This window comes from Colias eurytheme, chromosome 7 (assembly GCF_061535395.1).
Source record: "Colias eurytheme isolate Ceu_HAF_F1 chromosome 7, ilColEury1 Martin Lab GWU primary, whole genome shotgun sequence".
Classification (NCBI taxonomy): domain Eukaryota; kingdom Metazoa; phylum Arthropoda; class Insecta; order Lepidoptera; family Pieridae; genus Colias; species Colias eurytheme.
The window spans coordinates 9,221,991-9,249,024 of record NC_142986.1 but is presented as its reverse complement, the minus strand read 5'-3'; the positions used below and the strand labels follow the sequence as shown (position 1 = coordinate 9,249,024).

The window sequence follows — 27,034 nt, the reverse complement described above, 5'->3', positions numbered from 1 at the left end:
GAGGTTATCTAGTTACAAGTTTTATTGATGTTTTTACACTCATAAAACATTATTATAATTATACTTGTTGCTTTGCTAAATCGCGCTACATGGCTGAAATTTTATATGTACTGTGTGAATATAAGCCTATCCCTTCCCGCGGCTTTACTTGCATAAACCCAGATAGAGCTTATGCAAGTAAAGCCGCGTCCCGAAACTTGTAAACTAAAGTTAAGTCCCATATCCCCGTAATATGCGGTAATGGCCAAGGGGCAGATGCCATTATACATCTGTTTCACTGATCAATTTTCTTTAGGTTCAAGTAGGTGATCAGCCTTATGTGTCCTTCTAGACCGAGACATTTTTTTTTCTTCGTCTCCACCCCTCGGTGCTACGCTCACGCGTCAACCACTGTACCAAGGAGGCGGTCATACGGATTACGGAGCAACAACTAGCAGCTGGTCAAAGATTTTTTAAGAAACTATACCAAGGTTTCATATTATCTGTACTACAAGTAATTTTGCTCTAAATAGCAGAGCACAGAGTTACATAGCGTATTTAAATAGCGTCATCAATAATATAATACTAAATGACCTGTGAATTTCTGCTTTCAAGCTAAGTGTAGAAATGCAGTTATCAGCAAATATCATATTACATATCTACTGAGAATGATCGCAGACGCAGTTTATAATTATTAATTAAAACATATACCTACCTAATGAAATTCATTCTTAATTACGTACAGATATTTACTCTACTAAAATATAATCAAACCTTATTCCATATTAAAAAAGCAAGTTTATGTTTATAGATTTATGTACATTTATGATTCAGAATATTAAATGAATATTATTTTTTAATTATAAATGTAATTCAAATTGTTATTAGGCTCTCCTATACTTAATTGTAGAGTATTTTTCTTATTTAACTAGATCTATGACTTAGATACCTATTTAAAATCTTATTATCAATACCGAGCAAAGCTTCTCAGTATTCAAATTAAAGAAAATTGTATGACAGTTAAGTTAAGTAAGTGAGTAGAAAATGTGTTTAATCCATTCATTCCAGATTGAATCCAGAAAAACCCAACTGTAGAATCAACTAGTGAGCATAAAGGCCTTAAAAATTAATAAATGCAATAACAAACATCAGATAAATCCGCTGTAAAATCACATAATTAACCGATTACGTACACAAATAATGCATTACCGCTGACCAAAATTACTGTGAACTCGACTATGGTAAACAAAGTTACAGCGAAGAACCAGAGCCTGACTGCCTGAGCCAGTAATCGTGAAATCGCGACGCGGGAAAGACGCATCCATTATGTCCGCCACAGTACAAACGAGTTTAAAGTAAGTGCGAGCGAAAGTTGAATTTGACACCTTTTCCGACGATAGCGGGCATCGCTTTTTATACTATGTGATTAATTTTTACTCTGTGGTTTACTTTTTTAATCGCCGGGTCAGTGGTGCAAGGAAATGTGCGATTGCCGCGTAAATGAGGAACGTAATTACAGTAGCATTGTTGATGTGGATAATGCGTTTTGCCTTCAGGTTAAGAAAAATGATGAAACACGTCACATCCCGTGTGTTACGTATTAAGGTTTCTGTTGAAATAGACCGTTAGAGAAAAGTTTTCCGTAGCGCGTTTTATCGCAAGATGTTTCAATTTTTTTATCAAACGGATGATTTTTATATAACTCCTATACCTATGCGTATTAAGTTTTTATTATAAAAGTATTTTTTTTATTTAGTGCTCTACGTAATTTGTGTGGTTTATTATTGCCGCTCTCAAATTTCACAAACCACAGGTTGCCTGGAATAAATCGCTGGCTGGCGACAAATGACAAGGCCTATATTATTCACTAGCTGTGTCCCCTGGTTTCACCCGTATTTATCCGCTCTTCACTTCTTAACGTGATGTTAGGCTACAGCTTTCCTCGATGACTGGGCTAGATAACACTGAATTTTTTTTTATCCGAACCCGTAGCCGTAGTTCCTGAGCTCTTTCAACCAAACAAACAAAAACTGTTCAGCTTTATAAGTAATAGATTCTTGCGTTTTACTCATAAATTATTTCTCATGTTAGTTATAGTATTGCGATAATGTAAATTTATTACCTTAATACTTTCAAGATAAAACACTTTATTTTTAAGAACAATTATAAAATTAAACAAGTTTAACAAACTTTCCCGCCAATTTTACAATACAGATAATACAAAATACATAATATACTTGATTTTAATGGTAAAACAACACCTTCATTATTTAAAATAATTAACAAAATGAATTACAATCGGAGAACGCTTTCAAGATAATTAAAATGCTTAAATTTGTAATGCTATCCATCAGAATGACAAATGAAGGATCGGGTTAAATACTGATAAGGAGTAACAATATTATCATTAATCAAATAATATTAAATCCTAGAAGGCTCTAACTCTTTGGGGTTTCCAACAAAAATAAATATTACAATATTGTATTTAGTTTGTTAATTATATATACAGGTAATTAACTCGCAAACAAAAAAATTAAATCTTAAAAGTGCTTTTACTGATTTGTTTCTGTGTAGAGTCACAGTCTAAAAAATCATAGAGTATAATAACTTTCATTATTATTATAAAATAATTTTTATAGTTCTATGTTATATCTTGGTCTTACGAGTAGGTCTACGACATTGGGGTCTTCTACTCTGACATAAAAAAAGATATATTTGTTTTATAATTAAGAGCGTTTTAACGAATTTAAATACGATTTATTCATTATATTATTAATGATTCGAACAATCATTATACTATGTACGTACGAACGAGATTCTAGTATATATTTTTAACCGACTTCAAAAAAAGGAGGAGGTTATCAATTCGGCCGGTATGTTTTTTTTTTTTTTTTATGTATGTACACCGATTACTCCGTGGTTTCTGAACCGATTTACGTGATTCTTTTTTTGTTCGATGTGGGATGGTGTCGAATTGGTCCCATAAAAATTTTATTCGGATAGGCGAAGTAGTTTTTCTTTTATGAGCATTTTTGTCTATATTTGTAAATGTTGCAAGTGCAAGTTTGAAGTCGGTTGTTTTTAACGCAGTTATTATTTATTTTAATAGTACAAGTACTACTAAATTACTAATCAATGCAGAGATCAAGTTCCTTCTCTACAAAACCTGCTTTCTGTACCGGTGGTACAAAATTGTTATGTAATATGACGATGCCTAAGCGCTTCTAAGAAAAGCCTGTAAATGCATAGATGTATGATGTGTAGTTTTATAGGAATCAAAATTGATGAATATTAAATTTTTAGTTATCAAATGACTCTTGGAACATGATTTTAACTATTATAAATAGACTTCATACAGATTTTTGTGTGTATTTTTTAAGATTGCGATAGCAAAACAGTTAAATAAATGTTTTAAAAAATCGTCATTTACGTCTTATCCGGAACTCAGATTATAAAACAACGGAATAGGTATTAATATTCATGTAAAGAACATAATATTATAATAATAAGTTGATGTTATCAAATAGTGAAGTAGAGCATTTTAATACGCAATAAAAATTATAATATGTTACATGAATGTATGTTTTACCACAGACTAATAATAATATACTTACTAGGTTTTACTTTTGTTTTGTTTTGTACATATTAAAATATGTATTCTTAAACTTTTTATGGTACATAAAATCTTAATATATATAAATCTCGTGTCACAATGTTTGTCCTCAATGGACTCCTAAACCACTTAACCGATTATAATAAAATTCGCACACCATGTGCAGTTCGATCCAACTTGAGAGATAGGATAGTTTTTAAATCTCAAATCGTTTTAGAGAAAGCGGGCGAAGCCGCGGGCGGTAAGCTAGTTGTTTAATAAATAACAAAAAAATATACATAAAGAAATGCGTAAATAAATCAAAGGAAATACGGAAAATAATACCGATAAGATAAGAAGCGAATTCATAGAAACAGAGGTTAAAAGTAATGTAAGGTTAATTACGTTGCAATTAATGTTATACTAATTAGTATTTTGCTCTTATATTGTAAATATTTACATACGTACATATTTTATCTAGGTACTTAGTAAATTTATAAGTACTTTATTTTATTTAATACATTAATGTTATCTGTAAAAATATCTTTTGACTTCGTATCTTATACTAATACTAGCTTACCGCCCGCGGCTTCGCCCGCTTTGTCTAAAACCTAATAAATTATATACTAAAACCTTCCTCTTGAATCACTATCTATTAAAAAAAACCGCATAAGATCCGTTGCGTAGTTTTAAAGATTTAAGCATACAACGGGACATAGGGACAGAGAAAGCGACTTTGTTTTATACTATAGTAGTGATTAAAATGCAAAAGTTTTTAAGTATAGATAGATGTTTGTTACCCTTTCACGCAAATACTACTGAACCGATTACAATGTAATTTGGTATGTAGGTAGCTGAAGACTCAGATTAGGACATAGGCTACTTTTTATCCCGTAAATCAAACAGGAACGGGAACTATGCGGGTTTTTCTTTGAAAATGCAGGTGAAGCCGCGGGCGGAAAACTAGTATTCTATGATTCAAAAAATATATTATTAACGGCTAGGTTTGAGGAAATTAAATTATTAAATAGCTATTAAAACCTTTCTAAATTGCAATTATTAGTAAAATATTTGTACGCGCGCTTTTCTAATACACGTCTTCAAGAAAATTCGTTTCACGTACACAATTTTTAGTAGTTATACATAAATTATTTATTGTATCTTAATACTATTATAAAGGCGAAAGTTTGTATGGATGTTTGTTACTCTTTCACGTAAAAAATACTGAACCGATTACAATGAAATTTAGCACACATATATAGGGTAACTTGGATTAACACATAGGATAGGTTTTATCCCGGAAATCCCACGGGAACAGGAACTATGCGGGTTTTCCTTTGAAAACGCGGGCGAGGCCGCGGGCGGAAATCTAGTATCTAATACATTTTTATACATATTAATTACTGTTCCTACTTCCTACTAATAAATAAGTACTGATTAAATTTATTTTATCCAGTGTTTGTGGCTCTCAACATTAAATAAAACAAACATTCTGAATTATATATCGACTGTCTGTGCCCTGCGGAACTTATAAATGGGCTATCTAACACCGAAATAATTTTTCAAATCAGACCAGTATTTCTTGAGATTAGCGCGTTCAAACAAACTCTTCAACTTTATAATATTAGTATGGATCATTGAGATAATATTACTACGTATGGAGGAGACACCACGAACAAAATCTGTGCGCCATTTTTTTGCTTTAAATAAGTTTTAAAAATTATTATCTAGTTAGGTACTTACCGATGAAAAGTTATGTTAGTCACTTTTCCGTATTATTTGTATTATTTGTGCAACACACGAAGGCATATATTTTGATGCGTTTCACTTTAAAACAAATAAAAAATGAGCGTGCAATTAAGCCATATGGCTTATGTTGATCGGAACATAAGTGATGTAGGCGGTGTCGTCTCTATATGTATATCTCAATGGTATAGATATAGTAATTTGTGTCTTTATATAGTATAAATACTATAATTTGTATATAAACGACTGAGCATTATAAACCGAGTTGACGGTCACGGTCACGGTCATAGTCACGGTCAGCCACTGCCATAAATAAGGTTGAAAACCGTTATGTAGAGTAACATAGAAAAAACACATTTTACTTTTAGAAAATTTTTGCAATCATTTTAAGTAAATTCCAATAAGTAATAGAACAAATTAACCGCTCGTAACTAAATGTAGAGTTGATTGCTTTTTGATTAATTAATTAAACTTTGAATTACAGTTTATATAATATACCTTTAGTTTATTTATTTATTTTATTTATTTAGTTACTAAAAGCATTCTGTTTTCTATAAAAACATCAAAATATATGCAACCTTTTTTTACTGTGTACCATAGAGTATTAAAATGCACGAAGAAACTTGGCGGCAATTCTGTATGTTCTACTTTTTTTTACTTGACACTGGCAAATAGTTATATCTTCTTGACATAGCAGAAAAAAAAGTAATTTACTTTTTTTTAATTTGTACAGGCACACAATGTTGCTAGTATAATAGCCTTATGATAGATAAAAAAAATTCCGCTTCCGTGTTATCGAGGATTATCATTCGAATGTAAACAAATAATTAGTAGTTGTTTTGATACGTAACTCTAGGGTTAAAGGGTGATAACAAATCGTGTCTATCTAAAGGTCAAACATCTGCATTTGTACTGTGGTATTTCTAAACGCTTCGCTATAGATCAAAGGTCAAAGGTCAAAAGTATAAAAGGTAACTTTATATTATGAACATTTTAGTTATGGAGAAAGCTTAAAAATTATGGATATTTTTTATAAATTCTAATGGACGTAATTTACTGGTATTCGGTTCTAGGAAATTGATTTCTTTCATCAAACCAGTTCTTATTGAATATGTTAGCGACAAAGTAATTATGTTAGCGATATTTTTATCATATTTTGTTAATTTTTTTGTAAAAGTGAGTAAATACAAGACCTTGATTTAAATAGAAAAAAATATTATACTTACGTTATAAAATTAACTACATATTATTACCTTTTTTATTGTTCACGATGTCATGATAAGACTTAATCTTGAATGCATAAAATAAAACATGATTATAAAATATAATATTGTATAATAACTTTGAAATCCAATACTCGCATGTTATTACAAACTTCGTGCAACAGTTTTCTTGATAGAGTTGTAATTTTCCAAACATGTATGCTTGTTTTAATATCAGGTCAGGGTTATGTTGAGAAAAAACATATGATACGTTGTTTTATGTTGAATTTTTCCATTGAAAACAATAAATTAAAAAAAAAAAACAACTTAAAAAAGTGAAGTTCCAATGGGATAAGGGGCAGATGCATTATATATCTGTTTCACTGATCGATTTTCTTTAGGGACAAGTAGGTGATCAGCCTTCTGTGTCCTACCAGACCGAGACATTTTTTTTTCTTCATCTCCACCGGGGTCCGGGAATCGAACCCGGTGGAGACGAAGCTACGCTTCGGTGCTACGCTCACGCGTCCATCACTGTACCAAGGAGGTGGCAAAAAAAAAACAGGTTAGGGTTACATAGGAAAGTTTTTAATTTTTATGTAGGTAGGTGTGAGTTTCAATCATGCGTTCGGATTTAATTGCAATGACATCATCATTACATTTAATTTAAAAAATATTTCATAATATACAGGGTGTCCCAAAACTCAACGTCAAGCCAAAACGGGGCGACAGGATTGATTGTAACCATCATGAGAAAAATCTAAAAAAAAATCTATCCCATGCATTTTGAAAATTATGGGCATTTAAGAAAAACCTAAAAATTTGGTCAACCTGTAACTATTTTTCGGTTATTGTGGTTAATTTTTATTATTTTTGTTCATTTAAACTTTGGAACCGTAACCCTAAATATCATTTCTAGAATCACAGTCAAAAATAATGACACAATTGCCCCAAGTTTCCTTGAATTGAAGACTATTTGTTAAACTATGAATTTAAAATTTTCTAAATTTGTCGACTTTGACGGCCCCTCCTTTAAAAAAAATGTACTAGAGTGCCTTGGCAAGTGCCATTAAAAGTTGGCGCATTTAATCAGGATTGTAAAATAGTACAATACTTGTTAGTTTCATACTAAAAAAAATGAATGAAAAATAAAAACCTCAAGTAACCCGATTTTTGCTAACCCTTTTTATTCAGTTAAAATGTTTTTTATTCGCACAAACTCTTGGTAGGTTCTTAGTTTTACGGTAAAATGATGAGAGAGATGGATAGTGGACATGTTTGCCATGAGTGAGCGAGACAGATAGTGACGCCACTTTTACCAAAGTCAACAAAAGTAAGTAAAATTAAAAAAATAATTAAAAATCTTGACCTAGTTTACTTTAGGTTTATTGAAATAAAAGTCAGATAGGGAAATAACATTATTTATTACAACAAATGTTCAAATTGTTTGCCATCAGCCTCAATACACGCCCTACATCTTCTTAAAAAAGATCTACTTATTTGCCGGGCATATCCTCGAGTGTTGATGTCCTCAGCAGCTTGAGAAATTCGTTCTCGCAGATCGGCTACACTCTCAATGGGCTTTGAATAAATTTTTTCTTTGAGAACGCCCCAATAAAAAAAATCCAGGGGATTTAAATCTGGGGAACGGGCTGGCCACGAGATAGTGCCTGAACGTCCAATCCACCTTCCCGGATATTTCTGGTCAAGGAAATTTTTTACTTGCACTGCGTAATGCGCTGGGCAGCCATCTTGTTGATACCACATGTGGCGAAGATCTGCTAGTGGTACGTCCTCTAACAAAGTTGGTAAATTTTCTCGTAAAAAATGTAGGTAATTCGTGCCATTCAAGTTCTCAGGCAGCTCAAAAGGCCCAACAATTTTGCCGTTTAAAATTCCGGTCCACAGGTTTACTTTAAAGCGATACTGGGATCTGTCTTCTCGCATTAAATGTGGATTCTCCACATGCCACTCGTGAAAATTGTGTAAGTTTATGTAGCCATCTTTTTTAAATGTACATTCATCTGACCAGAGAATTTTTTGGATGAATTGGGGATTTTCATTATGCCTCTGTAGCATTGTTCTACAAAATGAAATCCTTTCAGGATAATCTCGAGGGAGAAGACTTTGAACTCGTTGTACGTGAAACGGATGCATTTCGGCTCTTTGTAAAATACGATGTGCTGTGCTTTTGGGTATTCCCGTTCTTTCTTCAATTCCACGAACTGAAATACTTCGGTCATCTGCGACCTCTTGCAACACTTCTTCCTCGTAAGGAATGCGAGGTCTACCTCCAGCCCGCATTTGATTCGGGAAATGGCCGCTCTCCGTGAGTGAACGGTGCACATTAACAAACACGCGGTGATCCGGATAGCGCTCTAAATTTGGATATCTTTCACGATAAAGTCTAGCGGCGGCACTTGCGTTGCATCTGCATTCCCCATAAATGAGGTGCATGTTTGCATATTCTTGTGAAGTATAGCGAGTAGGCATCGTAGATAACAAGGGTATTATGCTAATACCAAAGTCCAATTCCAAAAGAAAGAAGCCAAAGTTGCCGGTATGTAATCAACAAGTCCAATTCACAATAATCCAAGTCCAAAAAGAGAAGCCAAAGTTGTCAGTACTAAATCAACACAAGCGAATACGGAAAGGTGCGCAGTAGACGAATGAGCGAAACGTACTAACTGATGTCAAACTGGTAGCGTAGCCATTTGCTTGGTATGGCGTCTGTATCTATTTCATTCGCACTCGTTTAAACGACGCATCTTCGTCTCACTGCGTGGCGTCACTATCTGTCTCGCTCACTCATGGCAAACATGTCCACTGTCTATCTCTCTCATCATTTTGCCGTAAAATTAAGAACCTACCTAGAGTTTTTGCGAATAAAAAACATTTTAATTGAGTAAAATGGGTTAGCAAAAATCGGGTTACTTGAGGTTTTTATTTTTTTATTCATTTTTTTTTGTATGAAACTAACAAATATTGTACTATTTTACAATCCTGATTAAATGCGCCAACTTTTAATGGCACTTGCCAAGGCACTCTAGTACATTTTTTTTAAAGGAGGGGCCGTCAAAGTCGACAAATTTAGAAAATTTTAAATTCATAGTTTAACAAATAGTCTTCAATTCAAGGAAACTTGGGGCAATTGTGTCATTATTTTTTACTGTAATTCTAGAAATGTTATTTAGGGTTACGGTTCCAAGGTTTAAATGAACAAAAATAATAAAAATTAACCACAATAACCGAAAAATAGTTACAGGTTGACCAAATTTTTAGGTTTTTCTTAAATGCCCATAATTTTCAAAATGCATGGGATAGATTTTTTTTTAGATTTTTCTCATGATGGTTACAATCAATCCTGTCGCCCCGTTTTGGCTTGACGTTGAGTTTTGGGACACCCTGTATAAAGTAGTTAAGAAATATGTAGGTAATCTGAATAAATTTGTTCGTCATCAAACAACCTAGATTCAAGTGTAGATAATGCAAAAATTTACATACCTATTGCGTTAAATGAAAACTAGGCGTATTAAATTTTTTAAACTTTCCACGAAATTTATAATAAAGATTTAAATCTTAAACGTATTTCAATATTATAAATTTATACTTAAATAATATTTATATGACTAGAAAACTTTTAAATACTGCCTCTTAGTTTTAGTTTGTTAATAACGAATATAAGCTGATGACGGACACGTATTTAAAAGTTTTTCCGAAAAAGGCTAGTTACAAAACAACACAAACATAAAAAATCCAGGATTTCCATTGAAGCTTCCATCTACTAACCCACGTAAATATCCCATATAAAACCAGCAGTGTGCATAAAACTAGGGATGTAACGATACCGATACCGATACCGATATATCGGCCGATATATCGGCAAGCCGATATATCGGTATCGCCGATAATAAATCAACCGATACCGATATTTTTTTATTAAATTCTTTCTTTTCTTTTATGTTTTTGCATTGTATTCATTCATATTGTTTTATTTCTGTTTCTGTAATAGTGTTAAGGAAGAGCGGAACCTCCTGACACAAGCATTTTATTTGCTTATAGACCGGGAGATACTGACACAAAATTTCGAGTCATTTGTAACAGGATGGCGGTTCTACAGGGTTCTTAGTACGCAATGACAAAAAGAAAAATGATGGTGTGAACGCTGGTACCGGCGGCTTAGTCGCGTGGGCGTTAGTCGAACTCATCGGAAAATAGCGAAAGTCAAACGATTTGTAACAGTATGGCACTTATTTTTCCTGTAAGTTTGAGGATCAACGAATATAAATACAAAATTTCAAAGATCTAGGTGTTGGAAATCTTCACTTATATAAATTAATAATAAATTTATTTTTCAAGTATGACAGCACATTTTCCCCCTACTAGAAGTATGGCAAATATAATAATGGTCACATTTTATCAAATACTCTCCAAAAAGCCAAATGCAATACTGGTACAAAAAGATAGACGAAATAAAAAAATTTTGCAGATTTTCGGCGGTATGGCGACCATTTGGAATCGTCCGAAAAGTATGGCATGGCGATTTTCGTAAATGGCTGCACGACGATGGTTACCTGTGCAAAAGTTAGCTTGGTACAAATGGTTGAATAATTGTTTTTTTTAAATCAACACATTCGCGTCGGTATGGCGGGCTGTAAGTCATACCGGAAAAGTATGGCATGACACTACCGCCTACTTCTTTTTTATGGGCTATCGGTAAATTCTAAAATTTTTGTGTTACAAATCGTTTGACTTTCGCTATTTTTCCGACGAGTTCGACTAACGCCCACGCGACTAACCCACCGGTACCAGCGTTCACACCATCATTTTTCTTTTTGTCATTGCGTTCTAAGACCCCTGTAGAACCGCCATCCTGTTACAAATGACTCGAAATTTTGTGTCAGTATCTCCCGGTCTATTACTATACTCTGTCCATTATATTATTTGCTTTTTGACAGCTTCACGCCTATGTAGGATTGTATTGTCTATGTTAAAATGTCATACAAATAATTATCGTACTTCATGGGCAGGTCCCGCCCACTTAGTGATGTCTACACAGAATTATTCAATGATGGGTCGATAGATTATAATAATCGATAGAAATACTCTGTAAAATATATCCGATACAGAAAAACTCTTCTATTATGTTATATAATTTAACCGTAAAGACAACCAAATTGTAAGATAGAAACCAATAAATAATAAAATATTAGTTTAGTTTAGTTTTAACATACAATGCATAGATATGTGGTCACATTATAACATATCTTATTAGTTATTAGTACGTTTACGTTGTTATTATTATTTACGTACCTGATTCGATTTATGATAATATTTTGAATTTATAATTGAAATGGTATCACAATCGATAATCTTTTCAACATCACTTCTGGTATCACCCGTCGAGCTGTCAAAAAGCAATTCTTATAGTGGACAGACTATAGGAGTGTTCCAATCACAAATTTGTTTATGTAAAGGAAAGAAATAAATATTTTTGATTTTTTTTTAATTTTTAACGTGATAACGTTTTTAAAATCGTTTTAGTCGGGTGACATGTTCATAAACTTGTGTCACACCAAAACCTCACGAGCGCGATCGCAGGTATAACGAGAGAGAGACGGACCGATCTCCCGTTTCATCTCGAGCGCTGCCACTGCATTATGTTATCACGTAAACATCTCGATCGTAAACCTACTTTACAAACAACCAATTTTTTTGATATCAAATAATTCAAAAACCCGCGCCCAATGAACGATGCGGGAGGCCGCCCGTGCGTGCGCACTTTGTTTTCTGAAAAAACTCTACCAATAGTAAACTTTTATTAGGTACTGATTGTATGTCTATTACTTAAAGTTTAACTGACTTCGTAAAATAATAATACTAAAATAAATGGTTTTGTTGTTTTTTGATTTGGCATTTTTATTTAAAAGAATACGATTAACAGTTGTCTCTGTTAAATGTTGGTAACTTTTTATGCATAATTCACTATTTATTTTTCTACCAAGCCATCGATATCGGTATCGGTATCGGTATCGCCGATACATTACTACAAATATCGGTATCGGTATCGTATCGGCAAAATCATGTATCGTTACATCCCTACATAAAACATTTGCATAATAACGTCACAGTTACGAGAAAATTGGGCTCAAATGCAATAGCTTCGTGAATAACTAGGAAGCTATAATTCCCTTGCATGTTGTACCTATTTATGTTGATGCTAAATTGACTAGGTTTAATGTTTTAATGAGGTTTGACAACGTGAACAAAAATGGATTGTATTTATTTGAAGTTGCATTTAGGAAACACAAGTCTGATCATATTTTACTTTTTTCTTTAGCTTTGTAAATTAATATTTAAACTATGCATGTAACAGCCATAGTGCTATAATTTGCTATGACCGGTTTTAAAAATATAAGTTCCTATGCTGTGCTTACTCACGTTTTTTCTACACTAATTTAGTGTATGATTTTTTAATACAAAATGTTCATTAAAGATATTGTTTTCTACTCGATAGAAATGGTAGATTTATATACCTAATTCTTTAATGTCTAAAAAAACTTGATAACACAAAATGAACACAAAGAAATTGAACAGACATTGCGGTTTGGTTTATTTATATATTCAGACGATGCACCTATATTTAAAAACACAGCCTTCCAATAAACAGTTAAGCCAATGAGAACCCGCATTTGAACATATTATAAATAGTTACTGCGTATTTAAACAACAGGATGCTTTGATTAATATTGTAATAATAATTTGAAGGATTTTTTGATTAATTATAATAATATTTTGAAGGATTTTTATCAATGTGATTTTGATAACGTTTATAATAATAGGAAGTAGGAAATAGCAGCGTTTATGAAATATGTTTTTAAAATTACTAGAGACCTTTTTACATTTATATGATTTTGTTAACATTATAATAATCTATTTTTATTTCAAATATGCCTTTAATTATTAATTATTTAAAATATGACGATACTATTTGAGTTATTTCGATTTCAGAATCACTAATTGTGCATTTTCTTATCGTCGTATATATGCATTTTTTGTTATTTTGAATGGCTCTTATTTCTTAGTGTTTCACACTTTTCAATCTACATTTGATAAGGAGTTACTTTCGTAAAATTCATTAATTACACCTTTACATATACTGTAGTATTTGTATTCTCTTTGCATATACCTACTGATCTAGGTATACTTAACATGATATGTAACAATATAACTCTACCAAAACAGAATCAATAATCAATTTAAAATATCTTATATATAAAATTCTCGTGTCACAATGTTAGTCTGCATACTCCTCCGAAACGGGTGGACCGATTCTCATGAAATTTTTCTGTGCATATCGGGTAAGTCTGAGAATCGGCCAACATCTATTTTTCATATGTACCACGGGCGAAGCCGGGGCGGGCCGCTAGTAATATAATAAAAAAAGACGGGTTGCACTCCGGGAGTGCCGGCAGAAGTGAAAACTAGATTATTAACGTTCAGCATGTTTGATATTTTGGAATTGTATCCGTCTTACACATGGAATATAAGGGCTAAAAAAAAAAACATCCGTCTTACGCTTTTTCGATCTGGCCACGTGTCCTGACGCGAGTTTAAGATTTTATACCCAACGCCGCTAAAGAAGTTTTCACTTCAATAAATTCTTAGCTTTGATCATGCTGGGCATCGAACCCTTACCGATCACTTTGGAATACATTTAAGGCCAATAACTATTGTGAAAATCAAATAAATGTCGTCTCATCTACAACTAGACTGAAAGACATTCTTGTCGCTGTTTACGTAACAACATCTGTTGACTGGGACAATGTGTACTGTTGTGCTAAAAAACCTTATTTTTTTTTATGAATTTAAATATTGTGTATTTGACATATTTTGTTATGATGATAGGATAGAAACTGACTTCCGAGACACAGTTATTAGTTCGAAGTCTGGGTAGCTCTTTGGTTTTTACTCAAATTAGTTTAAATAAAGTTTCTTTTGCACTCATTTTGATGAAAGTTTTAAAATGATTATTTTAGAGTTTTGGAATTTGACCATGATACTTTTAAATTTCATTTTTGAATAACAGTTTCGTACGATTGAAGAATTGAAATGTTTTACGTAAGTATTAGAATTTTGTTAATTAGTATTACATCCTTGAATAATGAGGAACAACTGTGATGTCAGTTGCATCTTTTTATGTTAACTAGTAATACTTCTATTTTGTTTGATAATAAATGTTGACGTTGTGAACACGGATGTTAAACTCAGATAAATATTAATGTGTCTATGTTAGTTGGTATAATATTTTTAAGTAGCAATTAATAGTATTGCTTTCAGAGACCGCCTCCTTGGTACAGTGGTTGACGAGTGAGCGTAGAACCGAGGGGTCCTGGGTTCGATTCCCGGTGGAGACGAAGAAAAAAAATGTCTTGGTCTGGCAGGACACAGAAGGCTGATCGCCTACTTGTCCCTAAAGAAAATCGATCAGTGAAACAGATGTATGAATAATGCATCTACCCCTTACCCCGGCTACGGGACACGGGACTTCACTTTTTACAAGATTGAATATTTTCTTCTTTTTATCATGTTTGCGTCTTAATACAATAATGGACTAAATTTTTACTCATTTCGTTCCAAAAATGCGTGTATTAACATACTATAGTCGTGTAATACTTAACAACGAGAGATTATAATTTATAAGCACTTTTCTACGCAATGATACCTCATTATTCCCTAGCATGTCGAATACATTTGTACCAAGAGTACAATTATGCATTGTGCACTTTGTTGTTAAGTATCGCATGTATTTAAATGTAATAAATGACGATCTTTATACATTCATTTGACATTCGATTTCACATTGACAGAATCCGCCCAAAATTGGGAGGAGCGATGGTCAAAGAAATAAATGAATAAAAACATAATTCAATAATTATTAATCTCTACATTTGTAATTATTTTAAATTGCTTATAGGTAACTGCTTTATTTTAGAGCCAAAGTGTGATAAAAAATGATGGAAATTGTCTTCATTCCAGTTAGACTGGTTATTCCATATACCTTCATCTGTTTCTCAGAAAACTGTAAACAAATACCGAATTTAATTTAATTTCTATATTTTATGTCATTCTTTATAGAAACTTGATAATTTACACGGAGAAAATTAAGCCTATGATTCAGTTTTTATAACATTCAAATTTCAAAATAAAGTGTACGAAAGATTCAGTTCTCTAAAATATTACATATATTATGTATATAGATAAGACGTAGGCAAGAGAAGAATGAAATTTTTATGATAATTTCAATACATGATTGCAACTAAATACATGACATGTATGATAATTATGTATTAATTAATATATGAAACCAGTAATAATTATCTTCTTATAAAATGAATCGCAAAATGTGTTGGTAAGCGCATAACTCGAGAACGGCTGAACCGATTTCGATAATTCTTTTTTTATTATATTCCTTGAAGTACGAGGATGGTTCTTATGTAAAGAAAACGTAAACATGTACCACGGGCGAAGCCGGGGCGGACCGCTAGTTATGAATAAAAAGGAAGATGAAACTAAAGCTTGACATTGAACACATTAACCGCAATAATCACGACGTAACAACAACCGCAAAACCATTATTATGTTACTAATATATTGCGTTTCAAAACACCTCATAATATATTTAACTGATTTATCTGTAATCATATTATACTCGTACAGCGTACTTAGATACTGTAGAATCAAATAACAATATAAAGTCTATTTTTTTATCCCTGTAGTCAAACATTTTTTATTATGTCGTTACAAACCGTTATTTTAATAGGTACAATGCTTAAAAATATCGCTAGTTTAACAAAAAAATGTTGTGTGGTTTTATGAAACCACGGTAAAAGTGAAACTGTTCGAACGGTTCCGAATAGGTATACCACAGACATGTATCAAGATGTAATCAAGATACATGTCTGTGAGGTATACCTACCGGTTAGGTATACCTACTCGGCAGCCGCGATACACGCGACATGCGCTACACAGACCAAAATGTTTGAGACGATGTAATAAAAGTTTCACTATAATAATTGAGATACATATTAGGTACTAGCTGTGCAGCGCGGTTTCACCCGCGTGGCTCCGCTCCTGTTGGTCTTAGCGTGATGATATATTGCCTTCCTTGATAAATGGGCTATCTAACACCGAAAGAATTTTTCAAATCGGACCAGTAGTTCCCGAGATAAGCGCGTTCAAACAAACAAACAAACTCTTCAGCTTTATAATATGTATTAATATACTTAGATGAGTTTTTCAGGACAAGTGGTTGGCTAAGAAAACAAATCCTAACTAAACGGTATTGTATGTATAAACTTGGTTTGTGTTTAATGTAATATAAACTATGTATGTAATCATAATAAATAAGACATCTTATAAAGTAATAAAAATTAAATATTTACACGCAAAAAATTGGGATTTCCCCACTATATGTGGTTAATGCAAAACATTTCATTTTTTACATAGCCTTATTCATTTAAAATAATTAACACAGTCATCTTCTTAGTAAATTGATTTATATTAGCATTATAATCGAAATGCAGTTACTGGTAACAACAAGCAAAAAATTACAGAAACAGAAGTTCGATTACCAACATTAATTAAAAATATAATCTAATTTCTAAATAATGAACCTACTGTTACTCCTCGAATAACTAGCTCATTATCTTGTCTGTGTATCCTTGTACAGACTAAATACATATATATATACGTTCATAATATAGTTTGACGTGATTGACTAGTAAACATACATACAACCCATATAACGTCTTTGTTTTCACCAAACTTTCAGTTTTTTTTCCATCCATTGATTTATTTATCTGCTCGTTAAACTAACCACACGGGAACATCTCATTATTTAAATTAAACGTTACAAATTGAATCAATCAATAAGTCACATTTAAATACAAAGTACGCATTATACAGGGTTACTTGTAAAACACCAGCAACCTCTCAGGACAAGATAGCTAACATCATAAGTAACAACATTTGTTCCACGACTTTTGGCATAACGCAATACATTATTTTTAAATGATTTTTTTAAAGTTTTTATTGTACTCTCCTAACATTTGTAAGTCTATGTTCTATTCATTATCGAAAGGACGACGCGACGCCTCCTTTCCCCTCTCGTTCGCTTCTTGTTTACGTAATTTTTGGGATGCGTGTAGAGTTTATAATATTCAAACAGAAAATTAAATGAATATTTTATATTTATTTTTGTATGAAAATAAAATCTAATAAATTATCAAAAGTCGTAGAACAAATGTTGTTACTTATGATGTTAGCTATCTTGTCCTGCGAGGTTGCTGGTGTTTTACAAGTAACCCTGTATATAGCAATTGAAATGTAATTGCTACCATAGTATACCAATACCGGACAGTAGGACAGATGCTAATGTAGGTCATGAGAAAGTGCCCATCGTATGTCTTTGTGTAGATTTTTATCAGAATTTAATATTTAGACTATGCTTGATGTCACTACGATTACATATAGCTAAAAACTTTCACATTAATAAATAATACAGTGGATACTATATCTGTAGTCAGCACTACTTACCACTTTAATGTGGCACATTTTTTATTTCATAATTTTTGTTTGCCTAGTAACTATGTGACTATTTTCGTTGCTTGTATAATGATAAAAACCTCATAATCAATATTTGGATGGGCTTTTATATAATTTCAAAATTTGCTTAACCAAATCTTAGTAAAACTAACGTGTTCTTGAAGCGCATGCCTACAAAGCTATAGTTTATTATAATTTTTATATTCTCAGTTCCTCTAAAACTTAGTGCATCTTACTACGCGTTAACCTTATCAGAAATAGATTACATTGATTACAATATGATAGTGAAGACGTAGTGAAATAATATTGACACTATCCTCTATTCACTGTTTAACATATTAGAGAGTTTATAGCCTGAGTTAATTCACATAACATTTATTAATAATGTGAATACAAAATTACATACTAACAAAATTAGGTATGCAAGTATTTGACATGAATTTGAGTGATTTGAAATTTTACAGCTTGTACATTATAAATTTTCACTTATAATACCACAAGAGCTTCAAAATTATCGGGTATTTTCCGATAGGTTCGTTGCAAACAAATGAAGGAGTCAAGTTTCTCAGGTTAAAGTTGTCTGAGTTGATTTTTCCTGAAAAACTTGACGACTTTATTTGTTTGCAGGGAACCTTGAGGGAAATGCCAGATAATTTTGAAGCTCGTGTGGTATTCGGGGGATTATTTTTCCGTCCCAAATGTCGGCCAATAATTTCACAATTGAATTCAACCAGTCAGTTTGACGTCAACTACCAGAGAAAATTTTCAAAAAATTATCACTTGACGTCGAATGGTGCAATTCTATTGGTCGATATTTGGGTCGGAAAAATAATCTACGAAAATTGATCGTGTGTTTTATTTTACGAGACATAGTAGTCTTTAAACACAAATATAAAATAGGTAGGTAATTTTAACTCATCTCACTCATCAATGCTAAAATTAGCTCATCTTAATTCAATTAGTGTCGTAAGTAATTCCGTTTTCAAGTTATTCCACATGAGGAAATAATAGATCCAATGCCTTTACCTGTTTCTAGAGGTAACCTTTAACAATTTGGTTTCAAAAGAAAAAAATGTTTATTAAATTATTTGGAAATTTATTTTAAATCATAACTACCTACGCAGTATTTTAATAAATCTTTTATCAACTTACTAAACTAACCTAATAAAGCGGTTGATTTTGCCGATATGCAATTAATATAAATATCAAACAAAGTAATTTTATTTATGATTTACTAAATGCTATATCAGCTGTATAGTAAAATGTTAAATTAAAGGGAATGACGTACATAACAATCAGTGTGCAGTTTAAACGATAACAAAATCCTGGAAAAGATGGTGACGTCAAATACTAAAATATTATCTCTATTCTCTCTAGTCAACATGAAATTATTTGTTGTACAAATATTATTTATTTCTTATCAATAAATTAAAAGAATTTCTGCGGGACCTTTGAAGTTTAGATAAACGCGTTGTTTGATGAATACTTATTATGTATTTATTTACGTTTAATGATTGGCGATGTTTTTTGTTTACTCTAAAATCTTATTCCAAATAATTAAACTAAGATTACATTTTAAGTTTTGGGTAGTCTTCCCTAGTCGGATTTAGTCCCTAGTCGGTCGACCGAAACTCTAGGCACATGAAGATGGTGTTTATGATTTTTATCATAGTTTTACGCGCATGGTTAAGAGAGATCCAGGGGCCGTATGACCTCTTATTTCCAGACAGTTTACGAATGGAAATGCCTGGCAAATTAACACAACAACCAGCCATGGCTATTGCGATCATAAGTTGAATTTGCCAGTTAGTTTAATTCAGGGCGTAAACTGTCTGGAAATAAAAGGTGATCATACTGCCCCAGTGCTTAGAAGTAAAAAAAAATGAAACAGAAACAGAATCAGTCACTGAGTAAAAAATATTCACGCGTTTTTGTGTAGTTCTGGCAAATCTCCGTATTGTCCTAAATACTTAATAACTTGCTTTTATACTTTGCCTTTGTGCCAATCCAGATCCGATCCACTGTTTTAACGTGAAGGAGAAACATTCATACATTAGAACATTCTTACAAAATTTCTTTATAATATTAATAGAATAATCTATACTTATATTATAAAGCTGAAGAGTTTGTTTGCTTGTTTGAACGCGCTAATCTCAGAAACTACTGTTCCGATTTGAAAAATTCTTTCGGTGAGATAACCCATTTATCGAGGAAGGCTATTAGGCTATATATCATCGGGTGAAACCGCGGAGCACAACTAATAATTAATTTAGAATAGAAACTATGGACATAATAGCCATATTGTCGATCGTTGTATCGGCGGAAATCCTCTTGATAACAGTATCATGTATTTTCATAGAAAATTTTCTATCTCTATGCTTATCGACTTGTAATTATCAAAACAGACTCTATATTGTGTAAAGTTAAAAGGGTAGATTATTCATTTATATTACCACAAGAGCTTCAAAATTATCGGGTATTTTCCGATAGGTTCGTTGCAAACAAATGAAGGAGTCAAGTTTTTAGTCAAGGTTAAAAAATCACGAGCGCGAAGCGCGAGTGATTTTTCCTGAAAAACTTGACGACTTTATTTGTTTGCAGGGAACCTTGAAGGAAATGCCAGATACTTTTGAATGATAATTTGATAATTTTGAAGCTCGTGTGGTATTCGGGAGATTATTTTTCCGTCCCAAATGTCGGCCAATAATTTCACAATTGAATTGAACCTGTCAGTTTGACGTCAACGACCAGAGAAAATTTTCAAAAAATTATCAGTATAATACCATGTAGGTTGTACCACGTGACGTCGAATGGTGCAATTCTATTGGTCGATATTTGGGTCGGAAAAATAATCATTTATATTGCTGTATTTCATGTAGGTACTTTATGAATATAATTGTATGACCCCTTTAGCATAATTATTATATAACGCTTTTACATAATTTATACTGATACTTCCATATTTCGTTGAGATTTCTGATGTTCTAAATCAGTAGATGAGCTATAGAAAATAGAAACACTTGCTTTTGCCCTCAAGTTGTATTGCCTTACGACTAAATTACATATATTTAAAAAAAAAGTGTGTGTGTTCCTTGTCAGAAGTGAAACTTTGGCAAGATTCAATGTTACCATGCCATGACGCGAACATGGAATTTTACTCTAAAGAAGTTTCACTACAAAAATAATCGCATTTCTGTATAATTATATCATATAGATATAACTAACATTTGTATAATTTTGTTTTATCTTATTTTTCAGAGACAAAATCCGGGAGTCAGTAGAAATACCGATATTAACAAGATGCTGTTTCTGCTTTCCGCTGAGAATAGGCCTCGTTGCCTTCGCTTATGTGAACCTTGTAAGTATTATATTTTATTTTGAGAAAATAGTAATTAAGTATATATAAAATTCTCGTGTCACAATGTTAGTCTGCATACTCCTCCGAAACGGGTGGACCGATTCTCATGAAATTTTCTGTGCATATCGGGTAAGTCTGAGAATCGGCCAACATCTATTTTTCATATGTACCACGGGCGAAGCCGGGGCGGGCCGCTAGTAGATATATAGATTACAGGCAAGTAGTAATCTAAAAACCAAAACAATAATTTTGATAGGTATGGAAAATCATCATCTTACATACATTGCTCATACAATGTATTACATAATGTCGTACATTGAATGAGCAAATTACGTTTTATGGAACATAATGATGATTTCAATCCATTATAACAGATTTTTTTTTAATAACTTAAAACGTACCTATAATAATTAGCAGTCCGCCCTGGCTTCGCCCGTGGTAAATATTATGTATATAGCCTATACCATTCAGGGATATATACCATTCAGGGATAGCCTATACCATTCAGGGATAGCATTCAGGGATCAGTGATCACGTACATACTGTATATCCAACAATGAAGAATTCTTCAAATCGTTCCAATTGTTCCTGAGATTAGCGCGTTCAAACAAACTCTTCAACTTTATATTATTAAGTATAGATAGATTTAAGCATAGATACATTATATCTAGATGCAAAAAAAGAAAAAAAAGTTTCTAATAAGTGTCGTCCATGTTGAATTTCGACCACTTTCTCAAAAGTGAAATTGTTCGCGCGATCTGCTATTATAATGTGTTAATTATGCAATTCTTGCGAACTACGTTGAGGTCAATAACACAGTTTATTTTACACGCCCATATGCATCTACAGTTATTATATTATGTGTCATTTATAACTGACATCGATAAAATATAATTAATATAAACTCTATGTGACTGTTATTTTTCTAAACTTTTTGTTATTTTCATCTCAAGAACGAGGAGTGTAAAATTTCGATTTAATTTAGGAATAAATATGAAGTTGTTCTTCATTTCCAACTATCTTTCAAGATAAGTTACTGTAAAGTTGGTTTTACTTATGCAGCATAGTTAAAAATTAGGTTCTTGGCTTACTTGGCAGTAAACTTGGATATATTATGTATAGTTTTGTATAAATAGAATGATAGTATACTTTCATAGGACCGACTCCTCGGTACAGTGGTTGACGCGTGAGCGTAGAACCGAGGGGTCCTGGGTTCGATTCCCGGTGGAGACGAAAAAAAAATGTCTCAGTCTGGCAGGACACAGAAGGCCGATCACCTACTTGTCCCTAAAGAAAAATCGATCAGTGAAACAGATGTATGAATAATGCATCTGCCCCCTACCCCACTACGGGGACACGGGACTTCACTTTTTTTTATACTTTGGTCATTTTGAAATGAAACACAATTTCAAAGACTCAATGTCTTTACAAAAAGTTTATTTAAATGTCAAAAAATACATAAAGATAGTCCAAATAACGCAAACGCAACATTGCTGCTTCCTTTCAGCTGTCAACAATTGCAGTGACAATCATGCTATTAATGTACACCTCCTACGCTCTCCATTCGATAGTTTCTACACTAACGTAATCCATTGCTGCTTCCTTTCAGCTGCTAACCATCGCAGTCACCATCATGCTATCAATGTACATCTCCTACATGCGAACTTCAGATCAAGCGAACAGCACGGAATACCCGCGGCTTATAGCTGATACCACAGCATTGGTGTTGGAAGCAGCTATGTCTGTGGTATTCATCGTCGCTTTGCATAAGGTGAGTTTTTTATATGTTATAAAGAGGGATTTGAAGTTAAATTGCAATTTTGGATTCATCCCTAGCAAGCAAAGCAAAGTCGTTTCCTACTGTCTGTCTGTCCCTATGTATGCTTAGATCTCATAAACTACACAGCGGACTTTGATGCTGCTCTTTATTATTAATAGTTGGTTTAGTTTTAAAGCTAGATAAAAGATGTTTTTATGACTAAATAACGAAAGGGCCAAGATTCAAAAAGTGTGTTAAAAGGCATTGCTTTTTCACATTAGGTACTGCAAAAATAATTATTAATTTGATTTTAACTCACGTATTGGGTGTAACAAAAGCATTCACATGCGAAAATTTGTCATTAATTGGCCTTCGTATTTTGTTCATTCACTGTATTAGGATGTATTTACAAAAATGCACTTTTGTAAGAGATAAAGCTTAACATATTCGATGTTGGAACATTCCAGAAACACGTGCTCCTCATGAAAGTGTACCTGTACTTCGAAATAGTATTCTCTGCCATTGGTTTCGTGTACAGCCTGGTCTTCCTCACCAAGGAGTCTGCTGGTGAACTGTTCCTGATATTGTTCCAATTGAGTAAGTTTTCCTTTAATTTCTAGTAGTACATACTCTGCACATTTTATTGAGTTTGTTCTGGGGCATGTTTATTTTTGGATTTCAAGTAGTACTTTCCCAATTTCCTTGGGTTTATTCTTGGGTAAGCGTTACAACAAATATTCTATACGATATTTACGACGTTTAACGTATCGGCGTACAAAATATCTTCAAAATCGGTAAATCAGTCTTTCAGACAATTTGAGATTAATTGCATAAAATATTGTATACTAGTGGTCCGCCCCGGCTTCGCCCGTGGTACTTCTCCTGGCTCTAAACTACCTCCCTGCCAATTTTCAGCAAAATCGGTTCAGCCGTTCTTGAGTTATAAGTGGAGTAACTAACGCGACTTTCTTAGATTATGAATAGTAGTGTAGTTTGAATTAAATCTACCCGTTTAAAGTGGATTATAATGCAGACTAAAGTTGTCGATTAATTATACAAACATTCAGGTGAAGTTAATAATTTAATAAAAACGCATCACATCGGATTCAGACCATCGCATCGGCTTGAATCCAAAAGCCTTGCCTTGGCGGGGCTCCGTATAAAAATTTGTTTGGGGGCCCCGTATGATTGATACGGCAGATACGGCGGTAGCTACGCCCCTGCTTGAATCTATGAATAACTAGCTGTACTCTGCCACGCTTCGTTGTAGCATATTATTGTTGCATGGATGAGAAATAAGCTTAAGTGGATAAAACAATATTTGAAGACGTCTGTCTTTAACCTTAAGTAGGAATTTCCTTCTTCCTCATTTGAGTAGAAAATATTATAAGTCAGAATAATGAGATAATCTTAACAAAATGATCAAATATTTTGATGAAATTAATAGTTTGCTAGAATACACACCTGGCGCGATTAAATTTCGCTAAAAAAATGTCGTAGAAAATTTGTCGGTCGTCGCCATATCAGAATCATAAAAGAGAAAGCAGTGAACAGGTTTCTAAGGTAGGATTAGATTAGTTAAATGCTATTGAATCAATAGCATTTCGGTATATGTCTTATATCATCAATAGTATTGATGATATAAGACATATATACCGATATCCATACTAATATTATAAATGCGAAAGTAACTCTGTCTGTCTGTCTGTTACTCAATCACGCCTTAACTACTGAACCAATTTGCATGAAATTTGGTATAGAGATATTTTGATACCCGAGAAAGGACATAGGATAGGTTTTATCCCGGAAATCCTACGGGAACGGGTTTTTCTTTGAAAACGCGGGCGAAGCCGCGGGCGGAAAGCTAGTAAGCTATAAATACATTAGTTTATCAAACTATAAATTGAATAAACGTTTATTAATATTTCCATATGCTCTACATTTGTCCATAATTCTTAAATCTTGTCAAAGAAAAGAAGGAGCAGGATCTAGCTCATTACAAAATTGTATCGTACTTTAGAAATTATAATAAATACAAAAACCTTAAGTAGGAATTTCCTTCTTCCTCATTCGAGTAGAAAATATCAGTCAATCTTTACAAAACGATCAAATATTAGTGAAATTAATGTATTATAATGTGTACTTTGATTCCAATGCTGTTTGATGTTGATAATTTCAAATTCTTGTAGTCAATAATATTTTCAAAGATCATGAAAAAAAAAAAACAATTTTATCCTAATTTTAATTATATTTGGTACAAATTTAACATTATTATTTTATTTTTCAGTGGTACAAATCTATCTGGTGATCCTAATTTGGAGCTCCATAGTGAAGATGACGAGAGATGACTCCGTGAAGTACGTGCGGAATAGAGAAACTGTTTAATTTATTTATTTTATTGTTTATTTTTTATCCAAAAATTTTGGACATAATATGTATTTATATAATATGTATTGAAACTAATGAAATCATAATTATTGTACTTATGATTATACAAGATGTCGTAAATCGTGAAAAAATACGTTCAGAAATTTTTAACTTCTAAAATTGTGGTTTTCAAATACTTTTTTGTAATCGTTCGTCTTTTAATTTATTATTTAGCGTATAAAACCTCAAATTATGTACAAAAATGTTTTTATGATGTGGTGTTAAAGACTTTTAGAAGATTTTTTATAGAATTTTATACAAAATGGATCTGCTCATTTTTTTCATAATTATGTAATACAAATATTGTTAAGAAACTATGATAAAAATCAGTAGGAATACTGATAAGAGCTATCTAAAAACTTAACTTGTGTACTTTGTTATTTTTTTTTATAAAATGTCATGTCTGAACTTTTTACTACTTTGAATTACCATGTGTAAAAAAGAGACAGCTATAGCTAAATGTTTCTAATTTATACTGACTGCAGAGCTAAGAATATTTTGACGGGACAAAAGAATATTATGACAGTTGGTTTAACGTAATTTCATTTCATATTATTGTTATGTTTGATAAGAGAAAGCATTTTATATTAATAATTTTTATTTATATCCATAACAATTTGCTATTATTGTAGTTCTTCGCGGATGCTATGCGAAAAAAAAAAACATAAAAAAAATTAAAAGCAATTTGTGATACAAATATTTTAGATGTTAAATATTATTAAAGAATTAATGAAATATATTTTTTAGTATTTACAGATGCTTCGTGCCTTTATGATAGAATTTATAGTTTTATATTATTCTGTTATTTTTCTAAACATAGAAATATTTACACATTGTAAATAGTATATCATAGATTTAAGTGATTATGCCAAAAATAAAACTACTCGAATGAAATAAATTATTATTTTTATTTATTACACAATAAAAATTTAAGTGTGAAATTCACTTCTGAAATTCTAATTATAAATAAAAAACTATATCTATACATGCTTTATAATAAAGAAATACAGTTTTCTATCTCCAACGCCTACGTGTTAATTTTACATAATGTAGAGCACCGTAATTTTGTTGTCTTATCACTCACGCTGAAAATATTATCAATAAGTGACTGCTAAGTACCAACTATAATTGACATAAAAACACTGTTCTGTGTAAAAAAGCTTTGTGTGTGTGTCTTCTGAATTAGATTAAATTGTGTTTAATCTAATTCAGAAGACACACACACAAAGCTTCTGAATTAGATTAAATTGTGTTAAATTGTGTTAAATTGTGTTAAATTGTGTTTGAAAGTTGTGACAACTATTACTTGCTCCGTGGTGAGTTGGTGACAACGATGTGATGTCGTCATAAAATAATTCTGTGCG

The 27,034-nt window shown here is 32.3% G+C and overlaps 1 protein-coding gene across 1 annotated transcript; it reads left to right on the top strand.

Moving 5' to 3' along the window:
- The first annotated feature begins 1,238 nt into the window (after nucleotides 1-1,238).
- On the top strand, nucleotides 1,239-26,556 carry LOC149907248 (uncharacterized). Its single transcript, XM_090103617.1, has 5 exons — nucleotides 1,239-1,334; nucleotides 21,385-21,484; nucleotides 23,094-23,255; nucleotides 23,711-23,840; nucleotides 25,531-26,556. Exons 1-5 carry the CDS (start codon nucleotides 1,306-1,308, stop codon nucleotides 25,626-25,628), a joined length of 519 nt encoding a protein of 172 aa, XP_089959743.1. The 5' UTR covers nucleotides 1,239-1,305; the 3' UTR covers nucleotides 25,629-26,556.
- The last annotated feature ends 478 nt before the right edge of the window (nucleotides 26,557-27,034 follow it).

What these genes read in the sequence shown, in the direction of transcription:
- LOC149907248 (XM_090103617.1), top strand. Translation starts at nt 1,306, where the DNA reads ATGTCCGCCACAGTACAAACGAGTTTAAA. An exon ending in ACAGTACAAACGAGTTTAAA is followed by an intron (nt 1,335 to 21,384) that starts GTAAGTGCGAGC and finishes CTTATTTTTCAG; the next exon opens with AGACAAAATCCGGGAGTCAG. An exon ending in CCTGATATTGTTCCAATTGA is followed by an intron (nt 23,841 to 25,530) that starts GTAAGTTTTCCT and finishes TTTATTTTTCAG; the next exon opens with TGGTACAAATCTATCTGGTG.